The following is a 15620-nucleotide window of genomic DNA, read 5'->3' on the forward strand; positions in this document are numbered from 1 at the left end:
AAGCCACAATTTTAGTTAAAGTGGCAGAAAATGGGAAAACAAGGCCAAAAAAAATCTGATGTATTTGCTTCTGGAAGTCAATGGCCAAGGAAGGTCTGATCTCTAATGTCAGGACCCATCATCCCCACCAGGACATCATCCACCCCAAGAGGCACCAGGAAAGGTGGGAACCTCACAGGTTGGAACCCAACACACAACATAGAATCACTGAATCATAGAATAGCTTGGGTTGGAAGGGACCTTCAAAGCTCATCCAGTCCAACCCCTGCCATGAGCAGGGACATCTTCACTAGATCAGGTTGCTCAGAGCCCCGTCCAGCCTGGCCTGGGATGTCTCCAGGGATGGGGCATCCACCACCTCTCTGGGTGACCTGGGCCAGTGTCTCACCATGTTCATTGTAAAAAATTTCTTCCTCATGGCAGCACAGCCCAAGTGCTGAACAAGAAACAAGAAACAAACACCCACAGCCTGGAGGAAAACCCTCCAGCAAGCAAACTAAAAAGGAGCTTTGTCAGGAGAGCAGCTATTGACAGCGTACTGATAGTGTAAAGAGGTGGCAGCTGGTTTGGCAAAGGGTGTTCTGCCCAGACAGCCCCATGAGAAGCACCGACAGCTCAAAGCATCCAAGCTGGAACAGCCATGTGCTCACCGGAGCTGGCAGAGGGGCTGGCAGCAGCGGCCTTTTGGAACTGGGCAGCATCGCCCAGTTATCCTGGGATAAGGTAAAAGGAACCATTAAAAGAGAAAGAAACACAGGCATTCACCAGCGTGATTTTATCAAAAGCTGCTGCTCCTGGTGTCTGGAGAGACTGTCCCACCCACCTGTGGGACAGCAAGGAGCCTCCAGCCAGCTGCCTGCCTCATCTTGCAGCTGGGACACCCCGTCCCAGGCAAGGCTGAGCATCCCAGGTCCCCAGGCAAGACTTCTGTGGAAAGCAGCCCCGTGCTGGCATCCCTGGGCAGCATCAGGCTGTGGGACACTGGGATGTCTGCCAGAGCTGTGGACTCAGAAATAAGTCCAGCAGAGCAGAAAAAAAGCCCTGCCAAAAAAAGAAAGAAAAAGAAAAAAGCAATGCATACCTGAGTCCCAAAGAAACCCATGCAGCACAGGAGGCAGGTTTTGGAGGGACTGAGTGGAAGTGTGGTGAGTTTGCTATATTTACCAACTATCACAGCATTTTTTTTAAATTGGTCACTTAGTCTATATTAAGTGCCAAGAAGCAACTGAAGTAAATGCTGTGTTCCCAGAATAGCCACCTGCTGCACTCCAGGGAGTCAAACACAGCAACACCAGAGGGCTGTAAGCCGGCCAAGGCCATGCAGCTTCACATAGATCATTCCTACTCTGCTGCCATCCCGTACAGAAGGAGCCCAAACACCTGCTCAGGGATGCAGTGGACCAGGAGCAGTGGGCATCCACCAGCTCTACCTTATTTCAGCAGCACAACACAGGCAAATCCCCTTTCAAGCCTAGGAGACTGCACAGGCAACAGAGACGGATTTGAGCTCTTTCCATGATCTCTGAACTACTGGGAAACTGGGCACTAAGGGAAAACAGTCCTCTCGCTCCCAGGTGCCAGTTAAAAGGAGATAACTTGATGTTCCATCTCCAGCTTTGCCCTGGAAGGGGCAGCCCAGGGAAGGAGAAGAGAAACCCAGACAACATGTCTTGAGCCAAGCCTTCCAGTGATGGGGCTTCCTTCAACACCCACATCAAACCAAGCATTTAATCTCCTGCTTGTTGCCAGTGTGAAGAACAACAAAATCACGAGCCCCAGCTGCTTGCCACACATGATCTGGTCTTTGGTTTGATGCAACACCAGTCACCTTGCCAGCGACCATCACGCATGGGGCCTCTCCATACCACCTCCGTGTGCCATCAGCTCCTGCCTCCCGCTTTGCCCCCAAAGCTCCCCCGTCTGCATGCCCTGTAAAGAGCAGAGGTGGCTTTGCCACCCAAGAGCAGAAGTGCACAAGGCTTTTTAAGAGGCAAGCAGCCTAAAAGAAGATTTCTGTTTAGATAAGAGTCTTGATTCCACAAATCAAGCATGAAACTGGGAAATCACCTCCAACAACAGCCCTTGTGTTCAGTGAATGCCGTCAGAAAGTCCTCCAGCATTGGAAGGGAGGTTGGCTAGAGACCTTCAAGCATCTTCAGCACGTGGAGACACTTGATGCTCCAACACTGGGAGATGCTCTCCCAACACCAAGGCAAGCTGGTGCTGAAGGCGCAGGGCCAGACGGGTGACTCAGAGTGGCACAAAGGCAGCGGCACGGCTGAGTCATGTGTCCCCACTCCCAGCATCACAGGCCGGGGCTTTCATGGCTCCTGCGAGATGATGTCATTGGACAGAGCATTTAAACATCACCCATCTTCATGTCACTTTTTGGCCTGTGGTTTATTGTCCCTCCTCTTTCTTCCCCCACCCCCTCCAAGGCTGATGCACAAAGATTTTTTTAATTCCTATTAAGCTCAGCAAGACAAAATAATTGTATTTGGGAACAAATGTGACAGCTAGAAAAAACAGCAAGCAGAAACCTTTCTGCTGGCATCAGCTGGTGCCTCAGTCCCACTGCCCAGCTCAGACACCAGCACCACCATGACTGGGACTGATCCTAGAGAAGGAGACCCAGCTCCTAAACCAGGTTGGACAGCAGGGACATGTTGCTGAGCCAGTGCAAAGGATGCAGGGGCAGCGTGGTGGGATGCCTCTGAGCTGCTGCTGTCTCCATCCATCCCCTACATTTCAGCTGTGCTACTCAGGCCACCGCTTTTGGACAGGAAAGAAGTTCATCTTAGGCCAAGAGGCATGTCTGTGCAGCCAAAATCCATGCAGGACAATGCAGGAACCCCTGGGGAAGCTCTGAACCATGGTGGCATAATCTGCCAAGGGTTCCACCAAGTGCCCCATACGGTGAGGCTCTCACAGGCGAGCCCACCTCTCCTGGTCCTCCCCAGCACCCAGACGCAGCCCAAACCCACGCACCCACTGCCACACGGGGGTGCAGGAGGATCTTGGTCCCGGCTTTGCCCCCGGTGTGCTGGTGGCCCGGGGCCAGTTTGATGGCATGGAGCAGGGCTCAGCGTGCAACACATTCACCTCCACTGAAACCACAGCAGTGGAGCGCCGAGCAATCTGCCATTCAAGGCTGACACCCAGTGCCTTTCTTGTATCTGACCAATTAAAAAGAAGCTAAATATAGCAGAGGAAAAGGAAAAAAACAAAACAAAACACAGACCACACATTTGTATTGGAAAAGATGCTTTGGAATCAAAACTGCTGGACTGAGACACTACTGACAGCAAGAGAAATTCCTGAAAAGCACAACCAGGTCAAAGAAATGACACCTATCAAGGCGAGAAAGCTCATTAGTCTCATCCAGCCTGCTGAGCAAAGCTAATTGCAGACCATGGTAAGGTGAGGTTTGCCCTACACCCTCTCTGCTGACAGTGAGATCAGCTGCAGGACACCTTAGGTGATGCCCACTGATTCACCAGCTCCTCAGCCAAGCACTCAAGGCTGCCTGGCCAGTCCAAGTATCTGAGAAATGAGACCCTACTGTCCCAGGAATTGGGAAGATTTTTGTTTGGCTTATGTGACTTTATGCCCTTCAGCTTCTCATTTTGTGCTGCATCCAACACCAGCGCTTGTATCGATTCATCACACCCCCATGGTCTGCTTACCTGCTCCCTCCAGACCAACCAAAAAGAGGTCTTGCACTGTCTACAACTGCAATTATAAAACGAAATCCCCATTTTTTTTCTCCAGGCATTTTAGCCCAGAGTCTTTTCCACTGTATCCGTAAGGTTTTTCTTAGTCACAGAATTAAATGCTCTTGCACAGACTCTGAAGTTTGAATTCATGACAACAATTTTATCACAGACAGCACCTTGGCCAACTCGGAGAAGGAGACGACTATAGCTTCTCCATGTGAGATGCTGAACAGTCAAGAAAGCACCACGAAAACCGTTCTTAGGAGTTCCTGATCCCCTTTGTGCACATCCCAACTGCAAAATCAGCCTGAGATGTGCATCTGCCTGGGAGACCCCCCAGGTGAGAGCTCCTGCTGCTGCAGCAGCACTACTGGTGATGACCAAGGTCATGCTACTCAAAGCCAATTTGGGCACCTCTAGATGAACCATCGTGCCAGCAGCACACACACACCCAGTCACTGACACGGCACATCTCTGTGACCCTTCCCCGCAGGAGTGGCATTTTCAAAGGAATGCACATCCAGTTGGTGGGAGTGCTGGGAAGCAAGCTTTTGGGATCAAGCCAAGGTTTTAGTTATGCTATGAAATAATTCAGACAGCTGCTGAGGGTCAATTCCTTCGCGCTCCGTTAGCCTGGTTGGCAGCAGCCTCGTCCCACTGAAGCGGAGGGCTGGAACACAACACAAGGGCTCGTGGTGCGCTGTCTGCATCTTGGAGAGGATGGATTTGTCTGTGTTCACCCACTGTCAGGGATGGCACAGCCATGGGATGTCCTCTTGTCCTTAAAGAGCCCTTTATCAGCTGGGTCTTGCCCTGGAGTAGGCTTGTGCTGGAGCAGATAGGGAGGCTGAGGAAACACATGCAGCTCTCAGCTCTTTAGCGCATACAGGGAAAATAAAAATATGGCCTCCTAAACTGCAGCAGCGTGTCAGGTGCTTCTCTGCCGGGCAGCAGAGACAACCAAAGCTGGCAAGGACAGTCAGAGGATCACAGACTAATTTGGGTTGGAAGGGACCTTTGAAGATCACCTAGTCCAACCCCCTGCCCTGGACAGGAACATCTGTCACTAGGTCAGGTTGCTCAAAGCCTCATCCAAGCTGAGCTTCCAATGATGGGGCATCAACAGCTTCTCTGGGCAACCTGTTCCAGTGTCTCACCACCTTCCTTATAAAAAATTCTTTATGTTCAACCATTTAAAACCATCGCCCCTTGTTCTCTCACTAGAGCCCTTGTTAAAAAGTTTCCCTCTGTCTTTCCTACAAGCCCCCTTTTTGAAGGAGGCCACAGGTGTTCAGAGCACAAACTGCCCTGGACCGTGTTTTTCCACTGGACTGACCTGTCAGACCATCATCCAGGACACTCCTGGCCCCAGAAAGAGCTGCTCTTCAAGCAAAACCCAAAGACCAGCTTCCTATGCAACTCAGGGTCCAAGAACAAGCTTATCTTGATTCACCTTGAAAGATGCCCCGTTGCAAGTAGGACCTCACAACATCTAACAATCACATGGGATCAGCACTTCAGGCACTCAAATCTGAAGCATCCCCAGCTTACAGCAGATTGAGAAGGGGCTGGGAGCACTCTGAAGGTGACAAGATCCTTTCACACCTGCCATGTGCCTTCCCAGAGGTTGGTATTTTGAGGTCTGCAGCTCAGTTGAAACCCCAGCTCAAAGCAGAAAGTACAGACAGCGAAAGGACCAGCTGCAAAACACAGAACAATTAACACACCAGTGCCAGCCTCAGGAGGACCAGAAGAGCTTCTGCCTCTGCTTGGGGAGGAACAAGGACCATCCTTGTAGTCGAGCAAAGAGGGAGAAGACACAAGCACAGGCAAACCACAGGAGGAAATCCATAGAATTTCAGGACTTACCTCCACCCACTTCCCATTGACTTCCATGAAGAGGACGCAGAAGGGGTCAGATTTGGAAGTGACATCCCTGTCCAGAAGGTTTTGGCCGCAGATGGACAACTCGACTTTGCAGACACAGTACTGGGAGCCGACAGGCCCCACCGGTGTGGGAGTCACGGTGTACGCCATGGACTCCAGCGGCAGCAGCTCCAGGCAGTCTGTGGGACACGAGAACAGAGAGAAACCTCAGTGCGAGCAGAAAGGCAGAAAACGCTTTGTTGGCACCGGTGTGTTGGGCACAGGCAGATGGGCCACATCCAGAGCTTTCTGCTGTAAGCTACACTCAATAAGTTATGAGGCTTTCCTGGCTCCAAAGCTCTGCTCAGTCACCATCCCCATGTGGCCACCACACCAGGCAGATGTCCTGAGTGGGAGCCCAGCAGAGCATCTGCAACCTGCCTTGGTTTTTCTCCATAAATAACAGACTTTCAAAGCAAGGTAACATTTTCTGCTCACCCCTCTGAGGGAGCGGGGGGTCCCAACCTCTTCTCCCAGCATGCTGGGATTATTTTGTGGGGAGGAACTACACTTCCACACCATCTTTCAGCAGGAAAACTGGTCATCGTCTGGCTGGTTCCAAGCCATGGACCATGAACCTGAGCCGTGAGGGCCAAACTTGAGCTCTGCCCCTCAAATCATCATAAGAAAAGGGGTGAGACCACGAGTATGAGTGGGGTGGAGGGCAGGTCCAGCTGTATCTCCACCCAGCTCACCAGGAAGCAGTGGTGCTGGCAGCAATTAAAAAGTGGCAACAGCTGGTTCACGAAAGAGCAAGGCAAATGTGACAAACACTGCATGACCTGATGCACGGGATGATTTACAGGGCCCTGATAAAAAATCTCCTTTGTCATAAGAGAAGCTTACCAAAAGTCTGCTTCAAAAGGCGTTTTGCAGAGACAAATGTGTTTTATACCATTAGTAGAGCAAAACCCCATCCCACAGAACAGTTTTGCCTTCTGATGCACAGTTGGGATGCACTCAGCAAAAAACACCAAAGGTGTTCAACAAAGAAGAAGAAAAAAGATTAATTTATACTAATAAACCTTTGCGGCTGGGGTTGCTAGTGGAGAGACAGCTCTTTTCAGCATCTCCTTCAATACCTGTTACCCTCTTTTTTCAGAGTGGCTCCTGGCTCATCCACTTTATCTGAAAACTCCAAACATCACCTGCCTCCACCTTGATAACCCATCTGCTGCTGTGTGCCATTGAAGCCGCAATTAATATGATTTGTTTGTTTCGCCTGGCCATGAGTATTTGCAAACACCGGCGCTGCCAGGAGCTGGGCTGCTGCTCTGGCTCCAGGCTGGGATGGGGGACAGGGATGGGGGACAGGGATGAGGTGACCCCAGCACAGCGGTGCCAGAGGGAGCTCTGGGCTCACTGCTGGCTGCCCTGAGCACTCGGCCCCATCTGCAATGAATACTGAGCAGAAAACAGCTCCCACTTCCAAGGTGTTGAGCCCTCTATTCCTACCTGTCAATATCTCTGCTTGGCACTAAGTCACCCAAAACAAGCCTGATTTTAACCCGCAACAGTAAATACAAGTTATTCATCACAGCCTGCTGCACAGGACAAGAGCAGTGCAATCTTGTCAGCTCCATAGGAACACAGAAACATCTCCAGAAGAAGAAAAATCCCCATCCTTGGCTGCATACACACATGTACATCACCAAAACAGCACCTACGTCCCTTCCCTGACTGCAGTTTCCCCTCCCAGACCAAGCCCATCTCGGGCCATCGCCTCCCATTCACAGCAGCGGGACACCAAAACAGTGGCACACGTAGGCAACCCTCCATCTACTGCAACTTCAGGAAGAAACACATGCAGAAGCAAAACTCCTCCTGGCTCATCCGCCCCAAAGCCGCTGCAGCTGCTGGGGTGACAGCTCTGAAATGCCCGTCCCCACCGGAGCTGCCGCTGCGCCTCTCAAGCCCATGTTGCCGGTAGCAGCTAAAAGAAATATATATATTTTTTTTTCTTTAGCGCACAGATCATCTAATCAATGTCTTAAAATAGCCGGGCTTGATCTATTTATGCTACTGCCTGCCTGTCTGCCTCTCCCTCCAAAAAGCAAACATGGGGAAGCTGTGCTGGTGTGGACCTGGTCCTGCCAGAGCAGGGAGAGCTGGGCTGGGTTTTTCCATCTCCCCTTCCCCCAGATCTCGGCGCCGTCTCACAAAAAGCAGAGACAGCAAATGACTCAGTGGAAAAAGCTTTTTCCCAGGGCTGGCAGGCACCAAAACATCCTCTTGGCACGCTGCACATCGCCCCTGCCCCAGCCCCTGCAGTCAGCCTGCCGTGCTCCCTGGGGAGCGCACGGTTGGAACGGGCATGGGGAAGAGGAGAGGCAGCCAGCACCTGCCGGGGCCACCTGAGGCCAAAGACCTGATGGGACTTGTGTCCCCTGCATGGACACACTGCCCACCCCAGCACCCAAAATCAGGGACCAATGGCCTCTCCCCAAGGTGCCACCCTAGAGAGCTTGATACCACCTCATGGGTGCCAAGCACAAAATCCTGTGGTTGTCCCTCCCCAGGAAGGCAAAAGGCAGCAGAAAAATCTCTTTCTCCACTATCCTAGTAAAGATGATTCTTCCACCAAGGAGCTGCTGGTCCAGCCAGCCAACCAGGGACAAAGATGACAAAGAGATGGGCAGCTCTCCTGAATCATGGTGCAGGCTCTCCTTCCCTCAGCTCCAGTCCTGGTATAAAACCCTGAGGAGCATAAGCATCCTGATTTCAGCCAAAAAGTAATTAGTTTAAATTAAAACGTCATTTTCCCAGCCAGGTTGGCTCCTCAAACAACCCCACGGAAAGGGTAATGCTCAGACAGGTGGCAGGAGCAGAGGGTGGTGATGCCAACTGGGCACGGCCAAGTCTGCAGGTGCCACCATCGCCCATCCACACACACCATCCTGTCCCAGGAAACAGCCCCAGGGCCACCTCTCCTGCCGCTGTGCTGGCGTGGACCCAGCACCGGCCCTGGGGCCAGGCGGGGTCTGTCTCCTCCAGCCTCGGCAGCAGCCACCGGTCCCCACGGCTCAGAGGCTTTGCATTTGAGGCATCACCAGGCTTCAGCGAGCCAAAGGCACTTTAACCCCTCAGCAAACACTTTAAATTCAGGGAGGGAATTGCACTGGCACTGAAAGAGCCGGCTCTTCATCATCTGTATTCCAGTCTCTCCTTCTTTTTGTGTTCTCCTCTTCCTCCATTTGCCACCCTGAACAAGGTCCTGCGACTCACTTGGCATCTGCGGACAAGTATTCTCCCAACGTACAATCCCAGCTGCCAGCTTTGTTCCAATCACACAGACACTTGAGCTCTTGCCAAAACACAGCCAGGCTGACAACGAGAGGTCTCAGGGACAAGCACGAAGGTCTGATTGCCCCATGGTCCCATCTGCCATCAAACCACGGCAGATGTCTGAAGAGATGTCCTGCAAGAGCAGAACCAGGGTGGAAGGACGTGGTACCTAAATCCTGTCTGGGCTCTGGTTTCTAGGATCTCCCGATCCAGATGCACCTTTGCACTTTGTAAACTTTAAGTGATTTTTCCTCCATGACTTGGTCACCTCCGAGTCACTCTGTGTCCACAACGTCCCGCAGTGGGGGGTTTTGCTGTCTGGGGGACACACACAAGGCTTGGGGCCACCCAGAATATTGAGATGAACATCTGGGAGCCACAGAGCAATGCACACAGATGTTCTCCTCCTTCTCCTCTTCACCTCATGGGCCCCCCGATCTCTCCAGCAGATCCCCAAAGCACATGCAGAAGGGCCGGCTGGAAGCCCTGGCATCTTTTGTCCCTCTCTTATCTGAACGAGGAGGAAGGGAAGGAGTCACCTGTTTTGCAAACTAACTTCTGCCCTGGGAGGTTCTCCTTCTCTTCACAGAAGAAAAGCCCCACAAAAACAGTCGCTCAGGCCACACTAAGGCCCCATTTTAAGCATTAACAGGAAAAAAAATAAAGCTGTACTCTAAATGAAATTTTTTGGGGCTTTTTTAATGTTAATAGTGCTGTCAAACTTCAGAGATCTCCTCTCCTTAAGGAAATAAGATTTATTTTCACAGAGAATGCCAGGCATATTTGAAACAGCCCCAGAAGTACTGGTACCCACCAGTGATGCCATGCAAAGTCCCTCTGGGTCCCTCCTGGGGATGTCCCTCCCTTCCTTTGGGATGACCCGTGATTTCTGTAATACCCTACAGAAGTCACCCGTGACTCAGTTTACCCCACTACAGCCCATTGCAATCGTAGAAGCAAATCTCTTTTCTGGAAGAGGAGAATCTGAGAGATGAGTATCAAACAGGTGAATTTGGGTTCCTACAAAGCACATATCTGAGCTTACAGGCAGCGTAGGCACAGCGGGAGAGCAGCGGTACCTGAGGGAGGATGAAGAGCAGGTGAAAACGGGCTGTCAGAAGACTGAAGCAAAGAAGAGGAGTAGGAGGACACAGAAACCAGTTGCCCAGAGCAGCAGAAAGGCCAAAATGCAGCACTCACAGAGCTGGAGACGCCAGGAAAAGCTGGGATGTGCTGTGATAGATGCCCGACGCAGCTCCTTATGCCATCAAAACCCGCACCGGCCGCTTTCCTCCCTCCCGTCAACAAATACAGTCTCCTCCAGAATTATTTTGCAAAGCAAAAATGTTTGCTTTTCAGTCTCGCCTAGGCAACACGGTGGATTCGCCAGACTGCATCTGGTCTTAATAACAGCCTCGTTACCTTCCGAATGCACATGCAATTAGTCATGTACACAGCCCCGAGTTGCTGGTGTCACCAGCAAATGCCTCTGCTGCGGGTGAGCAGACTGAGGCGGCAGAGAGGGGATGCTCGCACATGAAAACTCCCTGCAAGGATGTACCCTGGGTACCCGCACCGTCAGAGGATCTTTGTCCCACATGCAAGGCAGGAAAGGGCTGAAAACTGCTTCTGAGCATCCCAGCACGGATGGCATGGCTGAGACTGAGCTCAAATTCCTAGACATCTGTGGCAGACCTGGCAGAAGGGGATGCCCAGGCTGGGCTCTGGTTTCCAGGCTGCCACACTGTGAGTCCCACAGTCCTGCCTGACGAAGAAGCAGCCAAGGGCACCGTGGCCCCCACCTCGGCTGTGGCACACAGCCCTCCCGCCACAGCCAGAGAGGAGGGGCCCATCCTGTTTTCTGCTTTCTGGAGACCCCTTCCTTGGGCACAGCCCCTCGCTGCTCTATGCCGCTTCCCCTCTCCTTGAACGTCTGACCCAGGGCTGCCTGTGGGGATTTAGGACTGTGAAGAGGGTTGTCAGCAGCTGGAGCCAGGGAAGAAGCTCTGAAGAAGCTGGGTGGATGGAAGTAATAACCCTCCTGCCTGATCAGCAAGTGTGGGGGTCTCCCTGTGCTGCCCATTAAGCACAGCACTCATCAGCATCATCCACTGCTCATCTAATTTTGAAAACATCATCACCTGAAAAGCCACTCCAAAGCACTTCCCCTGGCCAGACCAGAGATGAGGCAGCCTCCACAGATCTCACGCACAAATCCACCAACTCCAGCTGCTCCTGCCATCCCCACGTGTGTCACCGCAGCTGCTGGACACCAGCAAAGAAACCAGCTCATGAGGAAGGACCTGCTGGGTAGGAGCAAGACACAGTCCCACCCTGCTCTGCAACCCCCTTCCTGCTGCAGCCCTGATGATGTCCCCAAGGGTCCCTCTGCATCCTCCCGTGACACCACCCAAACCTGCCACCCTGGCTGCTTCCCCTGTCTGAGTGGACACCGCAGGTCCCTGGGGCTGCTCTGCCCCGCACAGCCGCCCTGTAGCTCAGGGGAGCTGCTGTCCCTGGGACGAGGGCATCGGGAAAGGCGAGAGCCCCCGCAGCAGACCTGTGCCACAATCTCTCCGGAGTGGAGGTCGGTCCCTTCATCACTGTGGAGACACGGCCGCTGCCCCGTCATCTTTGCAGGACCAGAGGATGGGACCCACGTCATCGCAGAGGGTCTCACACCCGTGGAGACACCGAAACTGGGGATCTCATAAGCCAGGGATGTGCAAGCAAAACCAAACACCAGGATGTGCAACCAGTGTGCCGGCAGCTGCGGATAGCAGAGCCTGCCCTGCACCGGGGGAGCAAAGGGAACCACTTATTGTTCTCCAGCCCCCTCCAGATGAAGTCTGAAAATGTCATCACACTGCCCCCCCCCCCAAGTATCTAAAACCACTTACTGGCGAGAAACCACAAGCCCTGAAGAGCAGGAGAGCCGAGTGCTCTGGAGAGGACAGGCCCCCAGGCTCCCAGCAGCAACGGTGTTTCCGCAGTTCTCCCCCGGCGGAAAGTCAAGGGCTCTGGCCCCGCAAGCGAAAGCAAAACTCGCTTCTCCACACCCAGCGTGACGTGCGAGGGAGGCAGCACCACCGCTGACAGGGGTCTGGAGGAGCTGCAGGGACTGAGCGCATTTTGGGAGAGTGCTCAGAAAACCAGAAAGTGGCAAAAAACACCACACAGGAAAAGTACTTCCTCTAAACCCGAGAGAAAATAGAGGGGCTCTGATGGCTGCTACCAGCCAAGTGCACACTGGGTGCTTCTGCAGCAGGCAGAGCTCAGCCGCGTTGCATGCCCTGTGCCTGCTGCATGCCCCACGGTTGCTGCGTGCCCTGCACCCGCCGCGTGCCCTGCTCGCAAATCCACATGTCGTTTCAGGAGCAGGAGCAGCTCTGTACTTGCTGCTCAGAAACGGAGAAAGGGCGAGCAAGGGGCAGGGCAAGACGAGAGCACAGCAGCGTCCTCTGTTAAGGAGCGCAGCGATGGCCGAGCCGCACAGACTGACCCCGTTCCAGTCTCCGCTGGCAAGCGCGTATTCGGCTCAGATGTGCTGAGAAGATTGTGCGATTTCACTTGACCACAAGGTGCCCCTGGGGCTCAATTTAGGGAAATCTGTGATTTAGGGCAGAAAACATCATGATGTCACTGTGAATCCCAGCAATTGCATTAAACCCTGCACACAACCATCCTACAAAGCAGACCCAAGGAAGAGGTTTACGCGCTGCCGTTTCCTTCCCTGCTCCATGCCGGAGCAGAAAACATGGTTGCCCAGTGGCCAGGAGCAAGCGGGAGGCCGGGCGTTGTGGGCAGCCCGGCACAGGCAGCACACACTGGAGGCTCCGTCCGAGAGGCAAATGCCAAACACGAATCTCTTACCTCCCCACAGCAGCAATGCTCGTGTCAGACACGTGCTTCGGGTGGGACAAAGAGGCAAACCCAGAGACGCAGCGCGGGACAAGGCACTCTCAGGATTTTGGGCAGATTTTATCTGCTAGCAACTGCATTAAAACTTTCCTACCCCAATACAACAGCAGCCGTACAAGCTGCTCTCATGATGGGCGAAATACATCTGCTTCAACAAACAGTAAAAGCAGATTTGGAGGAAGAAGTTGACTTAATTACAGCCAGACCCTATGATGTGTAAAGGAGCAGGGCAGCCCCGTGCGGATGGCTGCAAAGGACGCGCAGCCAGCGGGCTCCCTCGCAGGTGCAGAGGGAACCTCCTGCATTCCAAGTGCACTGAATGTAAACTGGCTGTTTAACTGATTAAAGGCTTTTCTAAGTTACTGAAAACAAAAATGCTGGCTTTCTGAATTTTAACTGAATTCCTATTTTTAGCCAACCCCATATATCACACATGAGAGGGGAAGAAAAATCAGCACTGAAGTGATGAGAAATACCTTCAACTGCTTTCTAACTGAACCACATGCCAAAACTACAAGCGTGCCAGCCAGAAAGCCAGCGGTGGACATGCAGGTCCCTCCATCCATGCACCATTTCATCCCCACAGCAGCCAGAGCTTCAGAGCCCTTCCCCTGGTAATGTAAATAAATATTAATTAACAAGTAGTCATGTGCAATGCTGAAACCAAACTACAGAAAGCACCACTGATGTCCCCAGGGCCTGAAGCCCAACTGCATCCTGCACAGAGGCGACTCCTGTCGTGACAATCTGAGCTTTTCATAAAGAACTGGGTGTTTTTGGCCCGATTTGCAGCAGAGAGATGCTGCTGCTTGACGTGAGAAGCTTTGCCCTGAAACCGATTTGTATGCCAACGATCCAAAAAATGCAGCAGTTTACATTGAGAATTACGTCTGATAAATTCTCGACTCCTTCCCAACAGCTTTAGACACCGCTCAAGGGAATGTAAAACTCTGTTTAAATGGTTGCACAGCACTGGACTTGCTGTTCAACAGTAAAAGTTGCATTTGTAGCTCGTCTCATATTTAAAATCAGCCTCACGACAGCTGATGTTTCTTCCTGAATCCTCGGCTTCTAGAACCATGTGATGACGGAAAATCCAGGGCTGGGGGGAAGGACACTATTCTAGATGCAAGTTTTGTCCTGCTGGCTACAGGCAGAGAAATCTGACCCAAAGCCTCAGCAAAAGCAGCAGGCAGACAGAAAGTGGAGCCCTTCTTGCTGAATACTACACCTGCTTGTTTTTCTGATATTTTAAGAATAATATTATGATCTCCAAACTCACCTTAGTTCCTGGGAATTACTTTTTCCCCTGCTCCTGTGATCCAAACAAGTATCCTTGCAAAACCAGCTACCAGGAAACCGAGCCAAAGCGGCAAAAAGTGATGACTCAGGTCCCTCAACAAATATTTTACAGAGGTTTAAAAGACAAACTGCAAGATTTCGGGGGGGCGGGGAGGGAATGAGTTCCATTATTTTTTTTCACGCTGTTTTGTGGTTTTGCACCCTGCCAGGAGCACCATTTTTAACACCTGGCTATTCCACCATTTCAGAAAATTTACCTTTTCTTCTCCTTTCCCCCTGCCCTGCCTCTGAACACAAGCAAAGGCTCTCACATAAAGAGCTCCTTATGAGTGCTGGCAACCCCAAACCAGGACGGGAGACTGCAAGCGTTGCTTTTTCATCAATTAGCCGGGTATTACGTTCTCGGCACACCGACAGCTCCTGGAGAACAGGCCCTGATTTATGGTGGTACAAGCAACTCCGGCCAGCTTTCCCCAGCCGGAGGTTTCCACTGGAGTCAGTGGGAAACTCTTTCTGCTGGGTGTACTGGGAGCAAAAGAAGGTGTTGTTCCTCCCAGACTCTTCACACACCACATTTTGACTGCTAAAAGACTAACAAAGCTGATGCAACTCCAGCATACCAGTGGGCAGACTGGTAAACCTGGGGGTAGCTGGTGGCCGCTCTGGCGCTGCGTAACCCCATTTTAGAGCAAGGCAGCAGGATGGACAGGGGATGAGCAGAGATGAGGACTGTAAGGGGATGCACAGCAGAGACCCCCTCCAGGGCAAAGAGCATTTTCACATGCAGCTGAAAACCCAGCAGGGAACCCAAACAGGATTCTCCCATACTGGAAACCCCGTGCCCCTCAGCTCCAGCACAGACTGGCCAGGCACCAGGGTCCCCGGGCTTTACAAAATGCACCGGATCGCGAGGAACCGGCACAGGGTCCCTCGCTGCCCACCAGCGCAGACCCCAGGAGTGAGGATGTCCCCAGGGCAGGACGTGCTGATGCGGCTCTAGATGATCTCATTTCTCCTTAGATCAAGCTCAAAAAGGCAGCGGTGAGGGAGAAGCATGACAGGCAGCGTCTCAAATAATACCAGCAGCCGTACAACCCTGTCCACCCTCACATTGCTACAGCGTGATGTCTGCACCCTGTTTGAGAGATGCAAACCACGACCCTGACCCAGCAGGTCCTGGGAACCGCGGGGCACATGCTGACGGTGCCGGCGCAGGCAGGCTGCCCACAGACCCCCTCCCCAGGGTGCTGAGGGGTGCCGGGCTCTCCAAGAGCAGCTCCAGGGCTACTTGTCTACCCAAGGCAAGTGCTAGGGGCTGCCTACATCACGGGTAGGTGCAATTTTTGAGACACCAGGAAGCTTCACTAGGTGCCTCACCTCCACACTATCCCAATGGGAATGTTTCATAGGCAAGAGCAGAGAAAAAAAAACGCACATCATGAGAAAAATGTATGTCCCAGGCTATAACAC

At 52.5% G+C, this 15620-nt stretch overlaps 1 protein-coding gene across 11 annotated transcripts in view; it reads right to left on the reverse strand.

Annotated features, from left to right (window-relative positions):
• Positions 1–15620, reverse strand: part of CPNE2 (copine 2) — a 47967-nt gene that overhangs the window by 30598 nt on the left and 1749 nt on the right. For 10 of the 11 annotated variants that reach the window (XR_010465974.1, XM_065029162.1, XM_065029158.1 and 7 more), the window contains one exon: positions 5586–5782. Coding sequence is in view for 10 of the 11 variants with exons in the window: in XM_065029162.1 (XP_064885234.1) it covers positions 5586–5753 (168 nt within the window). In the remaining variant the exon portion in view is untranslated. Of the gene's footprint in view, positions 1–5585; positions 5783–11827; positions 11982–15620 lie in introns of those variants that run through there. The other variant, XM_021301403.2, reaches the window with a different exon arrangement.

The sequence above is a fragment of the Columba livia genome, chromosome 13, assembly GCF_036013475.1.
Source record: "Columba livia isolate bColLiv1 breed racing homer chromosome 13, bColLiv1.pat.W.v2, whole genome shotgun sequence".
Lineage (NCBI taxonomy): Eukaryota > Metazoa > Chordata > Aves > Columbiformes > Columbidae > Columba > Columba livia.